The sequence below is a fragment of the Aplysia californica genome, unplaced genomic scaffold (genome assembly GCF_000002075.1).
Source record: "Aplysia californica isolate F4 #8 unplaced genomic scaffold, AplCal3.0 scaffold00013, whole genome shotgun sequence".
Taxonomy (NCBI): domain Eukaryota; kingdom Metazoa; phylum Mollusca; class Gastropoda; order Aplysiida; family Aplysiidae; genus Aplysia; species Aplysia californica.
In genome coordinates, this window is record NW_004797283.1 from 2,743,243 (window position 1) to 2,757,626 (window position 14,384).

Consider the following 14,384-nt stretch of genomic DNA (forward strand, 5'->3'; position numbering starts at 1 on the left):
GGGAGGCCAGCATAGAACATTTGACAGAAAGAACAGCAGCCAGAAACCTCACCTGCGGTACGCATGTACTCTCCCCCGTGTCTTTTGAACATTTTGGCATCTTGAAGCTGGAATAAAAATACAGAAATTTTATTTCGTATTGCATTCCAAACATCATGACCTAAATACACAGCTTTCAATGAACAATGTATAAGAACAGGACGACTGATTCACAAACAAGATATTTTTTATAATCTAAGTGAGCTGACATTCCCCTGGGTCTTCAAAAAGTACAAATTTATCAGTGATAGCAACACAACAAAAGTGTTTAAAGAAATATTGGCATGGTCCTAAAGCATACATTCATTTGGGTAAGTTTTCTTGAAACTGCCAACAAGAAAAAAAAAAAAAAATAGAGGACAAATATTATTCTACAGTACATATACAATGAATATATATTCAGTGAAAGGACGAAAACTAAAATGGTATGGGCATGTCACAGGATCCACAGGACTTGCTAAAACAATCCTGCAAGGAACCATACAAGGAAAGAGAAAGAGGGGAAGGCAGAGAAGGAGATGGGAGGACAACATTACAGAGTGGACAGGAAAGACGATGGGTGACAATCTGAGGAAAGCAGAGGACAAAAATACATGGCGAGAGCTGGTTTTCAAATGCAGTGGTGCCCAACGGTTGCCCCAACCACGGGATAGAAGAGAAGAAGAAGAAGAAGAGGAAGAAGAAGACATATACAATTAAAGTGTCATTAAGATAAGCTCATGATCTCTGGCTCTCATATACACCGCCGCATCATTGCACCGAACAAAATAAATAACCACTAGGTTTATAATTTTGTATCCCTTCCCCCAAGGCTAATTTCAAACAAGTCCATATAATCTTGAAACATGAATCTTTTGCATCTAAAACTCCTCAGCTCTTTCAATGTTTTTCAGATGTTGTGAGAGATGAGCAGTTACCTTTTTCGAGACAGACTGCACCTCCTCTAGAGAGTTCTCATCCAACAAATCCACTAAAGACCTGCGGAAAAAATGGAAAATGTCAGCAAACATTTAGATGTTCTGAGTGGTTTGCTTTTTTAGTTAATCTTAATTCCAAGCATATTTGCAGGCTCTCAGACAACCTCAAACTGTTCTAAATAACCTGAACTGAAACCAACAATGTCCTCCTATTGTGGATCTTTAGAAAATTATTCAAGGATTAAATGAGGTAAAGAACAAACTCGATGAAAAGATCAATCATAGACAGCCACTTAAACAACAGTACACTTGAAAACGTTTGACATCACTTATTAGTAAGGTATCGTGGCAAGAAAGAACATCAATAATTTCTTAATAAACTATAATACTCTTTGTTTGTGATAAATGATGCAAATGTTCAAAATCAAACATGTGAAAAGTTTCCCATCAATTGGGTTACCATTATTTCTAAGGCAGACCAGCTCAGTCAGAACAGAAAACTCACTTTTTCCTTGCTTGTGAAATGGGGTACAGAGCGTGCAGAATTTCAGCGACTGCCAAGATGGCCCCGTGCCGTTGAAACAAGTCCAGTCCAGATGTGAGGGGGAGGAGCTTGGGTAATACTGGAAAACAAGGAAATAAAACCTTGTCATACAGATTAAGAATTTTTTGTTGTTGAAATTTTCAAATGTAGGTGCTTTTAAGCCTCCATCAACACAATTTAGATCATTTAGGAGGCATGCTTCTGGGCTGAGAGGATACAACATCAAAGTAGAAAGACCGAGATACTCGATAAAAATTATCCCCACTCGGAAATTTTACTTGGGTCTTCTGCATGCAACAGTGAAGCGCCTGATCGTAACAGCACATGTGCCTGTAAACTATGTGTTTGAACATGGCTTTGTTCTAAGGGGATCTCAAACTAAGCACTCCCAATATCTGCTTGTGAAGGAAAGAGAATCAGTTGCTAAAGTAAATCCCTTCATGTCCTCTCTCTCATTGTATTTCAACAAAAAGAGTTTTCTTCATTTGTTCTGTCTTCACAGAAGAACTTACAATTTTAACCTGGAGAAGAGTCAAAGAAAATGATGTACAGAGAAGTGGAAAAACATGGACTAACGTCAAGGAGCTAGCACAAGACAGGGAATTCATATTCGTGAACTTGAAATTGGATGGGGCGCCTGCAGAAGTTCAAGACTTAGTGGGAGGAGCAGAAGGCTATGGAATCAACCATTGCTTGGAACCGTCAGCATCTACACACTTCGAGATGTGCTTCTTCAGGGGATGGAGCGTTTATGGGTTGGCCCCTTGTGCAGAGATGTCGGTCCTTCACACAAGTAAACAAGAAGGGAATTCATATCTTTAATACGCAAGGCAAAAACCTTCAACTATTATCCCACACAGTCCTAGTTGGCCTGGGCAAGCAGGGTCCAAACAGCCCAACTCTGTAAGTCTCTAAATTTACAAGAAAATATTGAACAACCTTGCCATCAGAAACATTGTACCTAATATAGTGTAAAGTGCATAGAGCCTGCTGTTGAGCGGGGATATGCGCTATACAAATGCTATCTATTATTATTATTATTATTATTATTTACCTAGTCGAGAGAGTGAGTCTGACATTTGCGTTACTCTTTCTCAATTTAAACAAACCTTTGTGCAAGTCAAACTTCAAAATGTAGCAAACTTTTTTACTACCAGAATTTGTCTCATACACGACAGGAGAAACCACAAGTCATCTCAACCTTTTATTCTTCCAACTCTTCTATTTCACTGGAGAAATATTCTCCCCTGCGGATGTATTGGCCATAGTCAGACATTGACAGATGAGCTAATATTATTGTTTTAGTAGAGGTTTTACGGCGCTCGCAACTGCAAAAGGTCATATGAGCAACAAGGGGTGGATGTCAACAGAGAAGTCCTTACAGGGAATCAGACTTACTCTGTTCACCTCTCTAGCTTCAACAACACAGTCTGCTTCAACTATCAAGGCACCCCGAAAAAAGGGGGTCACAAGAGAGTAACAAACATACAAAAGAAGTAGAGGAAAATAACGATAGTAAGGATGAGGAAAGAAAAGGCAACAGTTCCCTGTTGCAGTTCAGGCACAGTTATGAGCATGACATTGATCAATCAGCCCACTTACAATTACAATTCTACTGTGCATAAGAACAAGGTTAATTTTTCCCCTTTTGGGAATGGCCTAAACACACTTCAGTCAATAGCACCGCCCCGAGGGGAGCTATTTTTATCATTACAGAACAAAGAAATGATAAAGAGCATCCAGTCACCTGTGGCGGCCATGTAGTCGGGGGAGCACGGGGTCAGGTTGTGGAGAGCTTGGGCCGACAGCTCACGGATAGCACTGAAACACGGAGAAAAAAACATTCGCAGACGATTGAACCATTTTCACCAGTTTTAATAAATCATAATTCGGGAGAACAAAGTCAAAACAGGGAGTTATGGAGTTATGGAAGGACTGGGGTATTTGGGGATTGAGGGGGATTGAGGGGGTGGGGGGGGGGGGGGGGGGAGAGCAGTGTATTGTGAGAGAGTGATAAGAATGCAGTTGGTCATTATGCTACATCCAGCATGCCCGAGTACAGTAATCAAGGTCACATATTCTTGTGACAACAGGATTTTAATATACAAGATACTTTTATCTGTGCTCAAGGTCAAAGTACACACAAACACACACACAAATATAACACACACATACATCCACAAATATAATACACACACATACACACACATAAATACAAACACACATATACGCACACGCACACACACACACATATTTATACATCTAATTTTGAGGTAGAGCATTTTAAAAACATTTTTCCGGCCAATCAACATTCCTCACAACAGCACATTTCCCCATCTACACCAGTGACATTCCACACTCACCTGTCCCAGTGTGCCAACTTGACCTCTGCCAGGTGATCTATCACAGCTTGCGTGTACTCGGGGAAGTTGGCGATGAACACACTGAAAGACACACGTCAGAAAGAGCTGTACTTAACACCATTAATTCACTGACATAACACACGGTTTAGTTTTAGTTTTAGTAGAGGTTTTACGGCGCTCGCAACTGCATAAGGTCATTTGAGCGCCAGAAGATTTGAGGTGTTACAAGAGAGTAACAAACATAAAAAAAGAAAAAGAGGGAGATAAGGACGATAGATGTTAGATAGGAAAGAAAGAGCAAACCACACCAGAGCACCCGCCAACGACCCACTGACAGAACATACAATATCGCCTGTTCAACCTTACATACCAAAGCAATTTTCATTCTGCTATAGCTATTTTAGCAAGACTTCTGCCCAATATTTTGAGATGAGACTGCCTTTGTTGCTTCTACAAAAAGAACTTGAAAAAACTTACAAAATAATCTTGCATCCACGCACCCCCCACCCCCCTTCCCCATTTACATCAATTACAATCCAAAGAGTGTTAGTACACTACAACTCTAAAAAGACTTGTCTGTAAGAAAGACACCCCTCAGACTTTTTTTTATCAAAACCAGTCATCATCTTACAACTGTCAGACCAGTGTCTTACTCATGGGATGGGACGTCCTGACAGTCTAATCATTAGATCCATCAGCGTCTTTCCACATTTTTCAAATAACATAACAGCTATTGATGGACTAAGAACAGAGCAGACACCCTTGCCAAGAAGGGAGCATCACAAACACAACCTCACAACCCAGTATCACAACAGACAGCAAAGAACATCATCAAATGCAACACCAGGGAACAGTGGCTGAATGGATGGGCAATGGGCAAAACTGGAAGAACTGTATTTGCACACATGACAGCCCCCAACTCAAAAGATGCACTAAATTCCCTGAGTAGAAGAGAACAAGTCACGATCTTTCGCAAGCGAACACAACACATCCCACTAAATTCCTACCTTAATAGGAACTGCAGGGATACCCCAATCTGACTGTCATTTGTGCGACTGCCAGGATGAAACAGTACCACACCACTTCTTTAACTGCCCTGCACTTTGCGACCTGCGTAGCACCTACCTACCTGCCTCCCTAGACATCGGAAATACTCTATACAGCGACAAAGCACAGCTGATTAAAACCAGTAAATTCTTTGCCATATCGACTGACCGAAAAGCTAGAACCCAATTGGCCGCTGGATCGGAAAAGTAAAGTAAAATAAAGTATAGACAAAGAAAGAATCCGCAAAAGCACTGCAAGATTCTTCGTATCTACAAAGCCTTACCTGAGCTCTGTAAAGCACCGTACTCTGTTGCCCACGGCAAAATAGTCCACAGTGGTCAAAATGTCTATACCATGAGGGAACGTTCCCTGAAAAACAACAGACCAAACACCTTTATCAAATTACTTTTACTTCATGAATTTTGGTATCTCATACTTCTCATTCATAAATGCCATTTACAATTCTTTTATATGACAGATCATAATAGAACTCAATTAATGTATAGTAATAAAGTTCTCAGGATTTTAAAAAAAAGCAAAAATTTCAAACTATATTTCTCAAATTCTCTAAGGAGAAATATCTATATTCAGCCATCTTTGCATTATTTAGTTCGTTGAGATTTCGTATCCATTTACCCCCTGAAGACCTTCCTAGACCCCCCGAACCCCCAAATACCAGATGACCCTATCGAAAATACTTTCAGGGTCTGGGTTGAAGGGTACACATTCAATACACAATGGATTTTTGTATTGGAAAAGGTTATGACACATGCAAAAGGTAAATCTATAAATAGGAAACAAAACAATGGTACAAATATATAACGATAGTCATAATATGCTCTAACCATGAAAATGGTAGAAATATGTCAAGTAGATTATTGTTATAAGACCATTTCAGATGTTGGTCTGCAGATCCTCAAAAAAATGTTTTCATGATAAGGATACTGACATCAGTTAAAATACTTATTTAGTTATCAATTAAATCTAGAAATAAAGTTCAAGCAGGGATATTCTTTGCCTGATCATTTTTTTTTCCTCAAAGCAGTTACATCATTTTAGCATGACAATATATAAAAACAACTTTCTTGTAACCGCTAACTGCCTCATACGGGAGGCCAAATTTTTCCGAAAATTACTTCTCAACAAACACAATAAGCCGAGTGTCCTCACCTGTCTGCCCACGTTCTCCTGGAAGGCTGCCGCTGCCGCTCGCCTCACGTTGACCTCTCGGTCAAACACGGACGCTATGATAAGACAACTGGAGAAGTCGTGGAACAGGGAAGGTCAGTAAAGTACGTCATAACAGCACCACAGTTTAGTTTTAGCTTTAGTAGAGGTTTTACGGCGCTCACAACTGCATAAGGTCATATGAGCGCCAGAAGATTAGAGGTGTTACAAGAGAGTAACAAAAATAAAAAAGAAGAAGGGGAGATAAGGACTATAGATGTTTGATAGGAAAGAAGACGCAAACCACACCAGAACACCCGCCAACCACCCACTGGAGAAGTCGTGGAACAGGAGAGTTCAGTAAAGTACGTCATTACAGCACCACAGTCGAGTTAGAATATAACGTTCTTATATGCACCCCTTAGAACTGAGTGTCTTTTGGGGAAAAACTATATCACAAAAGCCCTTTCATCTCTAGTAAAAGTAGCCAACACTCCTTCAAAAAAGGGCAAGGAGTATCGATAGCAATAATTGCTACAGTTATTTAGCTGAAAAAAGTTTGAGGTGCTCCATGACCTCTTGAACAAGGTCAGTCAGGTGAAAAATTGAAACATGACACGAGACTTTGGCCAGCACAAACACATTCACTTAAGGTAAACAAATCTGATTATACGTACTATTTCAGGAACAAAGATGACATAAGGAAGAGAAATTATTGTTTTTTGTTTTAATTGGGGTTGGTTTTTTTAACGTAAGAGTTTTTATGGCACTTGCAACACAATAAGGTCATATAAGTGCCGAAGATTAGAGTTGTTACAAGAGAGCAATAAACATAAAAAATAAGTAGGAGAGATAAAGACGACAGTTATTTGATAGAAAAGAAGGAGCAAACCACACCAGAGCACCCGCCAACCAGCCACAAATTTGATTATATGTGAGGCAGCGTGGTGAATCAGGCTCTCGTCAAAATAACCAAAATGAAGAAACTGGCATTTTTCCGCAGGTTTGTGAATTTTTATCAAATTTTTGTTTTCTGGCTCAACACCTTTCATGCCCTTTAAAGAACTCATTTCTGTGTGGATTTTAATGAAAAACGATTAAAGGCACAAAATGTAAATTTTCAGTTACCACAGACTCTTAAGCTAAGGAAAAAACTAATCTTTGGCACCCATTTTCTCACTAATTTTACCTCTGAAATCAGGTGAACCCCACCTCCTTCATTCATAAATATCTCAACTTGTATTCAAGCTAAATTGATATTTTTTTCATCTAAATAAACACAAGTGAACAACCTTTCAGATTATACCAATAACTCTACATGCCCAAAAATTGACGAGAACCTGATTCCACCACGCTGCCTCACATATATGTACTATTTCAGAAACAAAGCTGACATAAGTAAGTGAAATTGTTTTTCTTTACTGCAACTACATCACTGTAAGAATGAATGGTAGAAGACCAGATAGGCAACTTCAACTTAATCGTGCACTGGGGAGAGCTACATTATATCTAAATCTCCCGTCTAGTCTGGCCCCTCACCTGGCGATCTGGTTGACATAGGGCAGGATTTCCTTAGGTTCATAAGCTCTGGCAAAAGCCCAGCACACGTAGCAGGCGGCATCTCTCACATGGGCACCCACGGAGAAGTTACCGCGACGTTCATCGTACGCCAGGGCCTTCATGATCACTGGTACAACTAGAAGGAGAAGATTGGGAGAGACATACGTCAGTCCTTTGGTAGACTGAAAACTGTACAATATCATTACTGCAGGATTCTAAACAGCCAGCTCTGAAAATGCGTTTTTTGGTTTTTCTCTTGCACTGACATCATAAAACACATCCTAAGATTAACTTTCAGCCAGATTAACTTATCCAAATGGTTTCTACAATGTTGGATTCTAAACTGCTAAAATGTATGTAATGGCTCAGCCTTTCAGTTTTTTTCAATCCTCTGTAAAATTTACAGAAATTGAGTTCGCTGTTAGTAATCCTGCAGCGACGGAATGTAAAGTTGTGCAAGGTAAGTGCATCAATAGAACCTGAATAAACCAAAGATCTGGCCTCAACACCAGGACGGCGGGGACAAGGGAGCAGAGTCGAACATGCTCACACATTCTTATAAAGTCAGAGGGCTAAAACAAATGTCATTCACAAATGTCAGGCAGCGTGGTGGAATCAGGCTCTCGTTTAAATAATCAAAGTGAAGAAACTTGCATGTTTCCCCAGGTTTGTGAATTTTTATCAAATTTTTGTTTTTTGGCTCAACACCTTTCATGTCCATTAAAGAACTCATTTCTGTGTGGATTTTTCTGAAAAACGTTGATTAAAGGCACAAAAATGTAAATTTTCAGTTACCACAGACTCTTAAGCTAAGGAAATAACTAATCTTTGGCGGCCATTTTCTCACTAATTTTACCTCTGAAAACAAGTGACCCCCACCTCCTTCTTTCGCAAATATCTCCACTTGTATTCAAGATAAATGGATATTTTTTTCCTCCAAATAAAGAAAAGTGAACAAGCTTTAAGATGATAATACCAATAACTCTACATGCCCAAAAAATGACGAGAGCCTGATTCCACCACACTGTCTTACAAATGTTTTGCAGTGATGCAGTACTATAACTACAACGTTTGAAATAAATCAAGGATGGGCAAAAGTCTTTGAGCATGACATAAAACTGTGATTTTAAAACGAGAAGGATTCAAAGATCACCCATTTCATGGATTCCAAAAATTTCTTTGGAAACTGGAACCGCAGCCAAATAAAATTTCAGTGACGAACCACCTCCCCTAGCCATCCACACACACACACATCCCCCTGATCTGCTCTTCTCCCAAGAAGCAGATCCCCCCCAAGAGCTGAGCTTAATCATCTCACCATCTTTGAGTCGTCCCGGCAACAGCAGACCTCTCCTGCCAAGTTCTGCCAAGGCCAGGCAACCTGATAGAGAACAGATTAAGTGAATTAATCCAATTAAGTCTTAAATCAATTTTTTTTAAAATAAACAGAAACCCCAATAGATCATGACATCATATCAATGGGCAGAAGTCAACGGGATGCTTTCCTCCAGATAACAAAAACATACCGGTTGTAACTAAAATGGACTCCACGATAACATGGAAATGTTTTATTTAGCATTTCAAAGCATTTGCAACACAATTAGGTCATATTAGTGCCGAAGACTAGAGGTATTATTACAAAAGAGTATCCAACACAAAAAAGGAGGAGAGATAAGGACGATAGATGTTTATAGGAAATAAGGAGCAAACTACACAAAACAGCTTGCACTAAAAAATAATTCCATCTTTTTAGACAACAAACATCTCTTGTTCCCTCAAATAAAAACATCAGTCAGAAGTAAAAGACCTAGGCTTCAGACATCAAAATGCTTCCATCTTAACCATCTTGTATAAGTATACTTACGACCTTAAGAACATGCATCAGAAAAACATTAGAGTGTGTATCTAGCTTAAGATTATTATTGTTTATATTGCTGCTCATTTATATTATGCATGTGATTGTAAGCCTACGTGTGTGTGCATGTGTGTGTGTGTGGGTGTGTGTGTGTGTGTGTGTGTGTGGGTGTGGGTGTGTGTGTGTGTGTGTGGGTGTGGGTGTGGGTGTGGGTGTGGGTGTGTGTGAGTGTACACGTGGTGAAACACCAAACCAATGTGCCAGGATCTGGACAATAAAGATATATCTTATCTTACCAGAGCACCTGCCAACCAATCGTTAACATGGAAAACCCAAGGACTATTTCATAATAAAGTATTGGAGTTCTGTTTTCTTCATACTCGAGTATCAACGTACAGTTTACATTTTCACCTTTCATGGGTTACAATTGAAATGGATTAATGGAATAAATTTAAGAAGACTTGCTCAAGGCAAAGTACACTGACCACTAGTATCTCCTTTACCGCAACACAGGAACACACTAGATGGGACTGTAGCAAAGGCAAACATTTCACAGGGAGAGAATATATCCATCTCCAGTAAAAAGTTGAACCGATTCTCTTCCTGTTAAATATTTGCTTTATTAAAAAAAACCACAATAAATTTCTTTATTTTTCATGTAAGTAGGTGTCCAGAAACAAATGACACAAAACAATAAGTACAGGTGAACCTGTTCAAACGGCCACCAGTATAAGACAAACACCTGTACAAACTGTCACTATTCACTTCCCCCTTGCGTATATTTAAAAATTAAAACGACCCCTAGTAAGATGGCCACGTGTCTACAACGGTCATTTTTCTCCTCAACAATGGATGACCATTTTAGACAGTTTTAACTGTAGATACAAAATTTATCTGATAGTGAAACAAAAGCATACATACCCAGTCTGAAAATCACAATTCGTCGTGTCATTAGCGGGGGGATCTTTACCTTAAAATATTCTAAACGCTATCACAAAAGTGGCGGAGAACACAACAGAATTTATTTCCTGCATCTAAATAGTGTTGATGTGGGCGCAAAACACGTTGGTGGCAACAACACCCCGCGATGAGAGAGAAAGAGAGAGAATGTCCTCACCTCCATGCCAGGCCCCGTTGGTCTCCTGAGAGCTAAACAGCTCCAGCACAGAGCCCACCACGTCGTCAGCTAGTTCCTGGGGCAGCCGGCCCGTCACGCGACCGATTCTGCACAAGGGAGAGCACAAGACTCATTCTGTTCTCTGGTTACCGTAAACATGGAAGTACACAAGCCTTACACGCCTCCACTCCCCCCCCCCCCCCCCCCCCCTTCCACTCAACAATTCTTTTTTTATTACGAGGATTTATAACTTGCCATAGTATAATAGTATACAAAAAAAAACGTCCTGGTATACATGTATAAAAAGTAAATGCATATCAAGTAAACATTTTCAAATATGTTAAAACATTGAAAAACCTAATAGCATGCAAAGTCCGAAATGTATCTTTCAGAAGAGTTTAGAATAGTATGCCTTCATATCTTGCTATATATAACATAGGGGGAAAAAATCTGTCTTATCAAACATGTGTATAAACAATAAAACATTTCAAACATAGTAACTACACTTTTTTTTAAAAAATAACCTTCTCTCTGGACAACATCAGTGTGAGCAAGAGTGACACAATTTATACATTGTACAATAGAGAAAACTACTGAAAAAAAAAAGATTCTGGTTTTACCCTTTTGCAGCTGTCCATCGCACAATTGTCTCTTTATCTTTCAGGTAAACCAGGAGGTGTTCTGAAACAAAGTCAAAGCCACACACAACTGGTAAGTCGTAATGAAACAAAAACATGATCACAACGTAAACAAAAGTCAAACTACATTTAATTACTAGCAAACCCTCACTCATTACTCTGTAAAACCAACATGTGAATATTCCACCACAGAATATCTCGTGCCGTCCGTTAACTTGTGGTTAAGCTACTGGGCTTGTAGTAATGAATAATGAGATTTCAGATTCGTGGGTTCGAAGCTCTTCTCGATCAAGCATTGTGTCTTTGGGGAAAGCACTTCACACAGATTTTCCCATCTGGCTTGGTCCTATCGGAAATGGATGTTAAATTGGGAGGACCTGCCTAAAAAATAACCTTACAGTGTGTACAATTTTGCTCTTTTTTTTCACAGTATCTCTCGTCTCAAGAGGCCCAGCTGTTAGTGATTGTAGGTTCACAGAGAAATTCAAGAAGCAGCCATGTTTGAATGACTGTTATTATTGAAAAGATCTTAAGGGGGCATACCCTTGAAGAAGGAGCAATAACCCTTACTCAAAAACAGGGAACTTCAAATTCAACAACAATGTATTATGTGGCACATAGTAGCTTCTAAATCTAAGACAAATCTAAATCCTCCCTTAGGGATCCGAATTGTACTCATCTTCTTTCTCATTCTAGAGCAGTAGCATCCCTTTCAAAGTCTTATGACTCTTTTAAAAGGAACGATTCAAGCAATATTTTTCCATTAACACTTTGCAGTCACGCAGCCAGCGGTACAAAATACCCCATCTGGTCACCCAGCCAGGAGAGCGACTGCAACCGACTTCTTGTGCTTGCTGCATGAACAGGTAACCGGAATGGATAATTTTCACCGGCGCATTATTGCGCCAAGTGACCTCATAGTGTTAAGCTATTTCCTGATGTCCTTTTCCCTCACCAATGACTTCCTCTATCTCCTCTGGCACATCGTCATCCTCGTCTTCTTCCTCCGGACCCTGAATGACGTCACTGCTGCCTCCCTCCGTGGACTTGACCACGCCCCCACCCAGATTGGCAGCCAGTGACCGACTTCCACGCTGGTACCTAGACCAGAAAGAGAATAATTTTTAGATATTTTTTTTTTTAAAAGGTATGCATATTCTGTTTCCCTGCTTGATACTGGCACTCTTCCTCTTTTGTCTTCAGCACTGCTACGATTGTTAAACAGGCTTTTCTTTTTAAAAAAAGCGTTTAAAAAGGAAAAAAAGATAAGAAAGAATAGAAGAAGAAAAAAACAAAACAGGCACAAGTCTTTATGAATTTTAAAGGTGTTAAATTTCCTGATTTCTTTATAAACTCTTAAGCGTAAGCAGTCCATAACTGACAAAATAAATTAATCAGGAACTAATAACTTACTTTCACCAACATCACACACTTGAAAATTACATCTCGTGTATAATAATGAACCTTATCATTATCACTTTTGCCAAAATTTGAGCACATTCAACCCCCCACACCCCCCCCCCAAAAAAAAAAAATCTCCTGAATGTACAGCATAGGAGTAATATTGTGCATTTGATATTCTTAGCATGTTTATTTGAGTGTTAAAATATGTATTTAAGTATGTATGTTTGCCCTTGTAACCCAAAGTTCCCATCACAGAACAATACAATGTAATTTGTTTATTTATCAATATATTCATTATTTACACATTGTCAAGCAGACTATGTAGCATTAATTAGCGAGGGACACGTTTGTCTGACCTCCAGGCCGCCACACGAGACTTGAGGAAGGTCAGACCCAACCGGTGGATGAGCTTCCCCATCATCTTGCGCACCACACAACTGTCGCACAGCTCCAACTTGGCCTCCAACGCCACCTGCAGGACAATCGGTGCTGAAACAATTCCAAGAAAAAAACACTAATGGGCACATAGAATGTTAAATCCAGAGTTTGTGTGGTACTTGTTGTGGACACAAGTAACGAGATTTCCTCGGGGCGCGGGTTCATGTGCGGAGTGACACTGATATCTCGTGCAGGGAGGGGATCATGCGTAGAAGAGTTCAGGAAAGTGTATAAAATCAGTCAGTCACGGCTTTCTGCGGGACAATCGAGGGACAATCGGACGAGAGAGAGTAGGGGACAGAGCCTTGGTCGACTCACTGCAGGAAACATACAATGTACTACATTTATTGAAATTAAATACTCAACAACAACGGTAAGAGTCTTCGTTTATCATTTATTACGTCGTTTTAATTTGTGGTGTAGTACTGTGTTCTGCATCAGTATTTGGGACTTTTGTTGCGCTGAAACAATTCTAAGAAAAAAACAACTAAAGAGCACATGGAATATGACATGGAGGCGAGCGGTACAAGCGGAAATTGAAAAAGCAGGGACATCATGGAAACAGATAGAAAAGGATGCTCAGGACAGGCTTCGCTGGAGTAATGTTGTTGATGGCCTGTGCTCCACTGGGAGTTAAAAAGGGCAAGAGAGAGAGAGAGACATGGAATATTGTTAAGTCCAGATTTTGCATGGTGTTTGTTTTAGTGTTAGTAAAAGTTTTACGGCACTTGCAACACAATAAAGTCATATAAGTGCCGAAAAAAAGAGAGGATACAAGAGAGTAAGACACACAAAAAAGGGGGAGGAGAGATAAGGAAGATAGATGTTTGATAGGAAAGAAGGAGCAAACCACACCAGAGCACCCGCTAACCACCCACGCATGGTGTTGGTGTCTGTTTTGTCTTCAATCTATTCAAAAATATCATCAGAAGATGATGTTCATTGCAAAGACAATATTATTCTCAATTTATTTGATATTTACTGCATGTCCATTACACGAATGCTGATGCACCTCAGTACAAGTGTACGAACATACTTTTATGTTTCTTTGATTTCGCACAATTTTGCCAAATCTAATCTTTTAAGGTCAATTTTGAGTGACATATCTCGGGTCAATCTCAACATAAATGAAATATTACTGCGTCAGATGATGCAGAATTTATTTAGCTTTAAATTGGTATGTTGTATGAGTGGCAGGGTAGTGCAAGGCTTTCACACGATGATTGGGAGATTTCATTTTCAGGTTTCCTTTGGACACCACTTTATACGCAGTCAAAGATAGTACAAGACAAGAT

The 14,384-nt window shown here is 39.6% G+C and overlaps 1 protein-coding gene across 1 annotated transcript in view; it reads right to left on the reverse strand.

The window, feature by feature from the left end:
- LOC101856232 (tubulin-specific chaperone D) overlaps positions 1-14,384 on the reverse strand; it is a gene marked incomplete in the record, with an annotated part of 51,985 nt that overhangs the window by 29,777 nt on the left and 7,824 nt on the right. Inside the window, 13 exon segments of the mRNA XM_005090180.3 lie at positions 53-107; positions 957-1,017; positions 1,462-1,579; positions 3,248-3,321; positions 3,864-3,944; positions 5,194-5,279; positions 6,081-6,168; positions 7,617-7,773; positions 8,956-9,018; positions 10,610-10,716; positions 11,230-11,290; positions 12,203-12,348; positions 13,008-13,140. Coding sequence (XP_005090237.3) covers positions 53-107; positions 957-1,017; positions 1,462-1,579; positions 3,248-3,321; positions 3,864-3,944; positions 5,194-5,279; positions 6,081-6,168; positions 7,617-7,773; positions 8,956-9,018; positions 10,610-10,716; positions 11,230-11,290; positions 12,203-12,348; positions 13,008-13,140 — 1,230 coding nt within the window.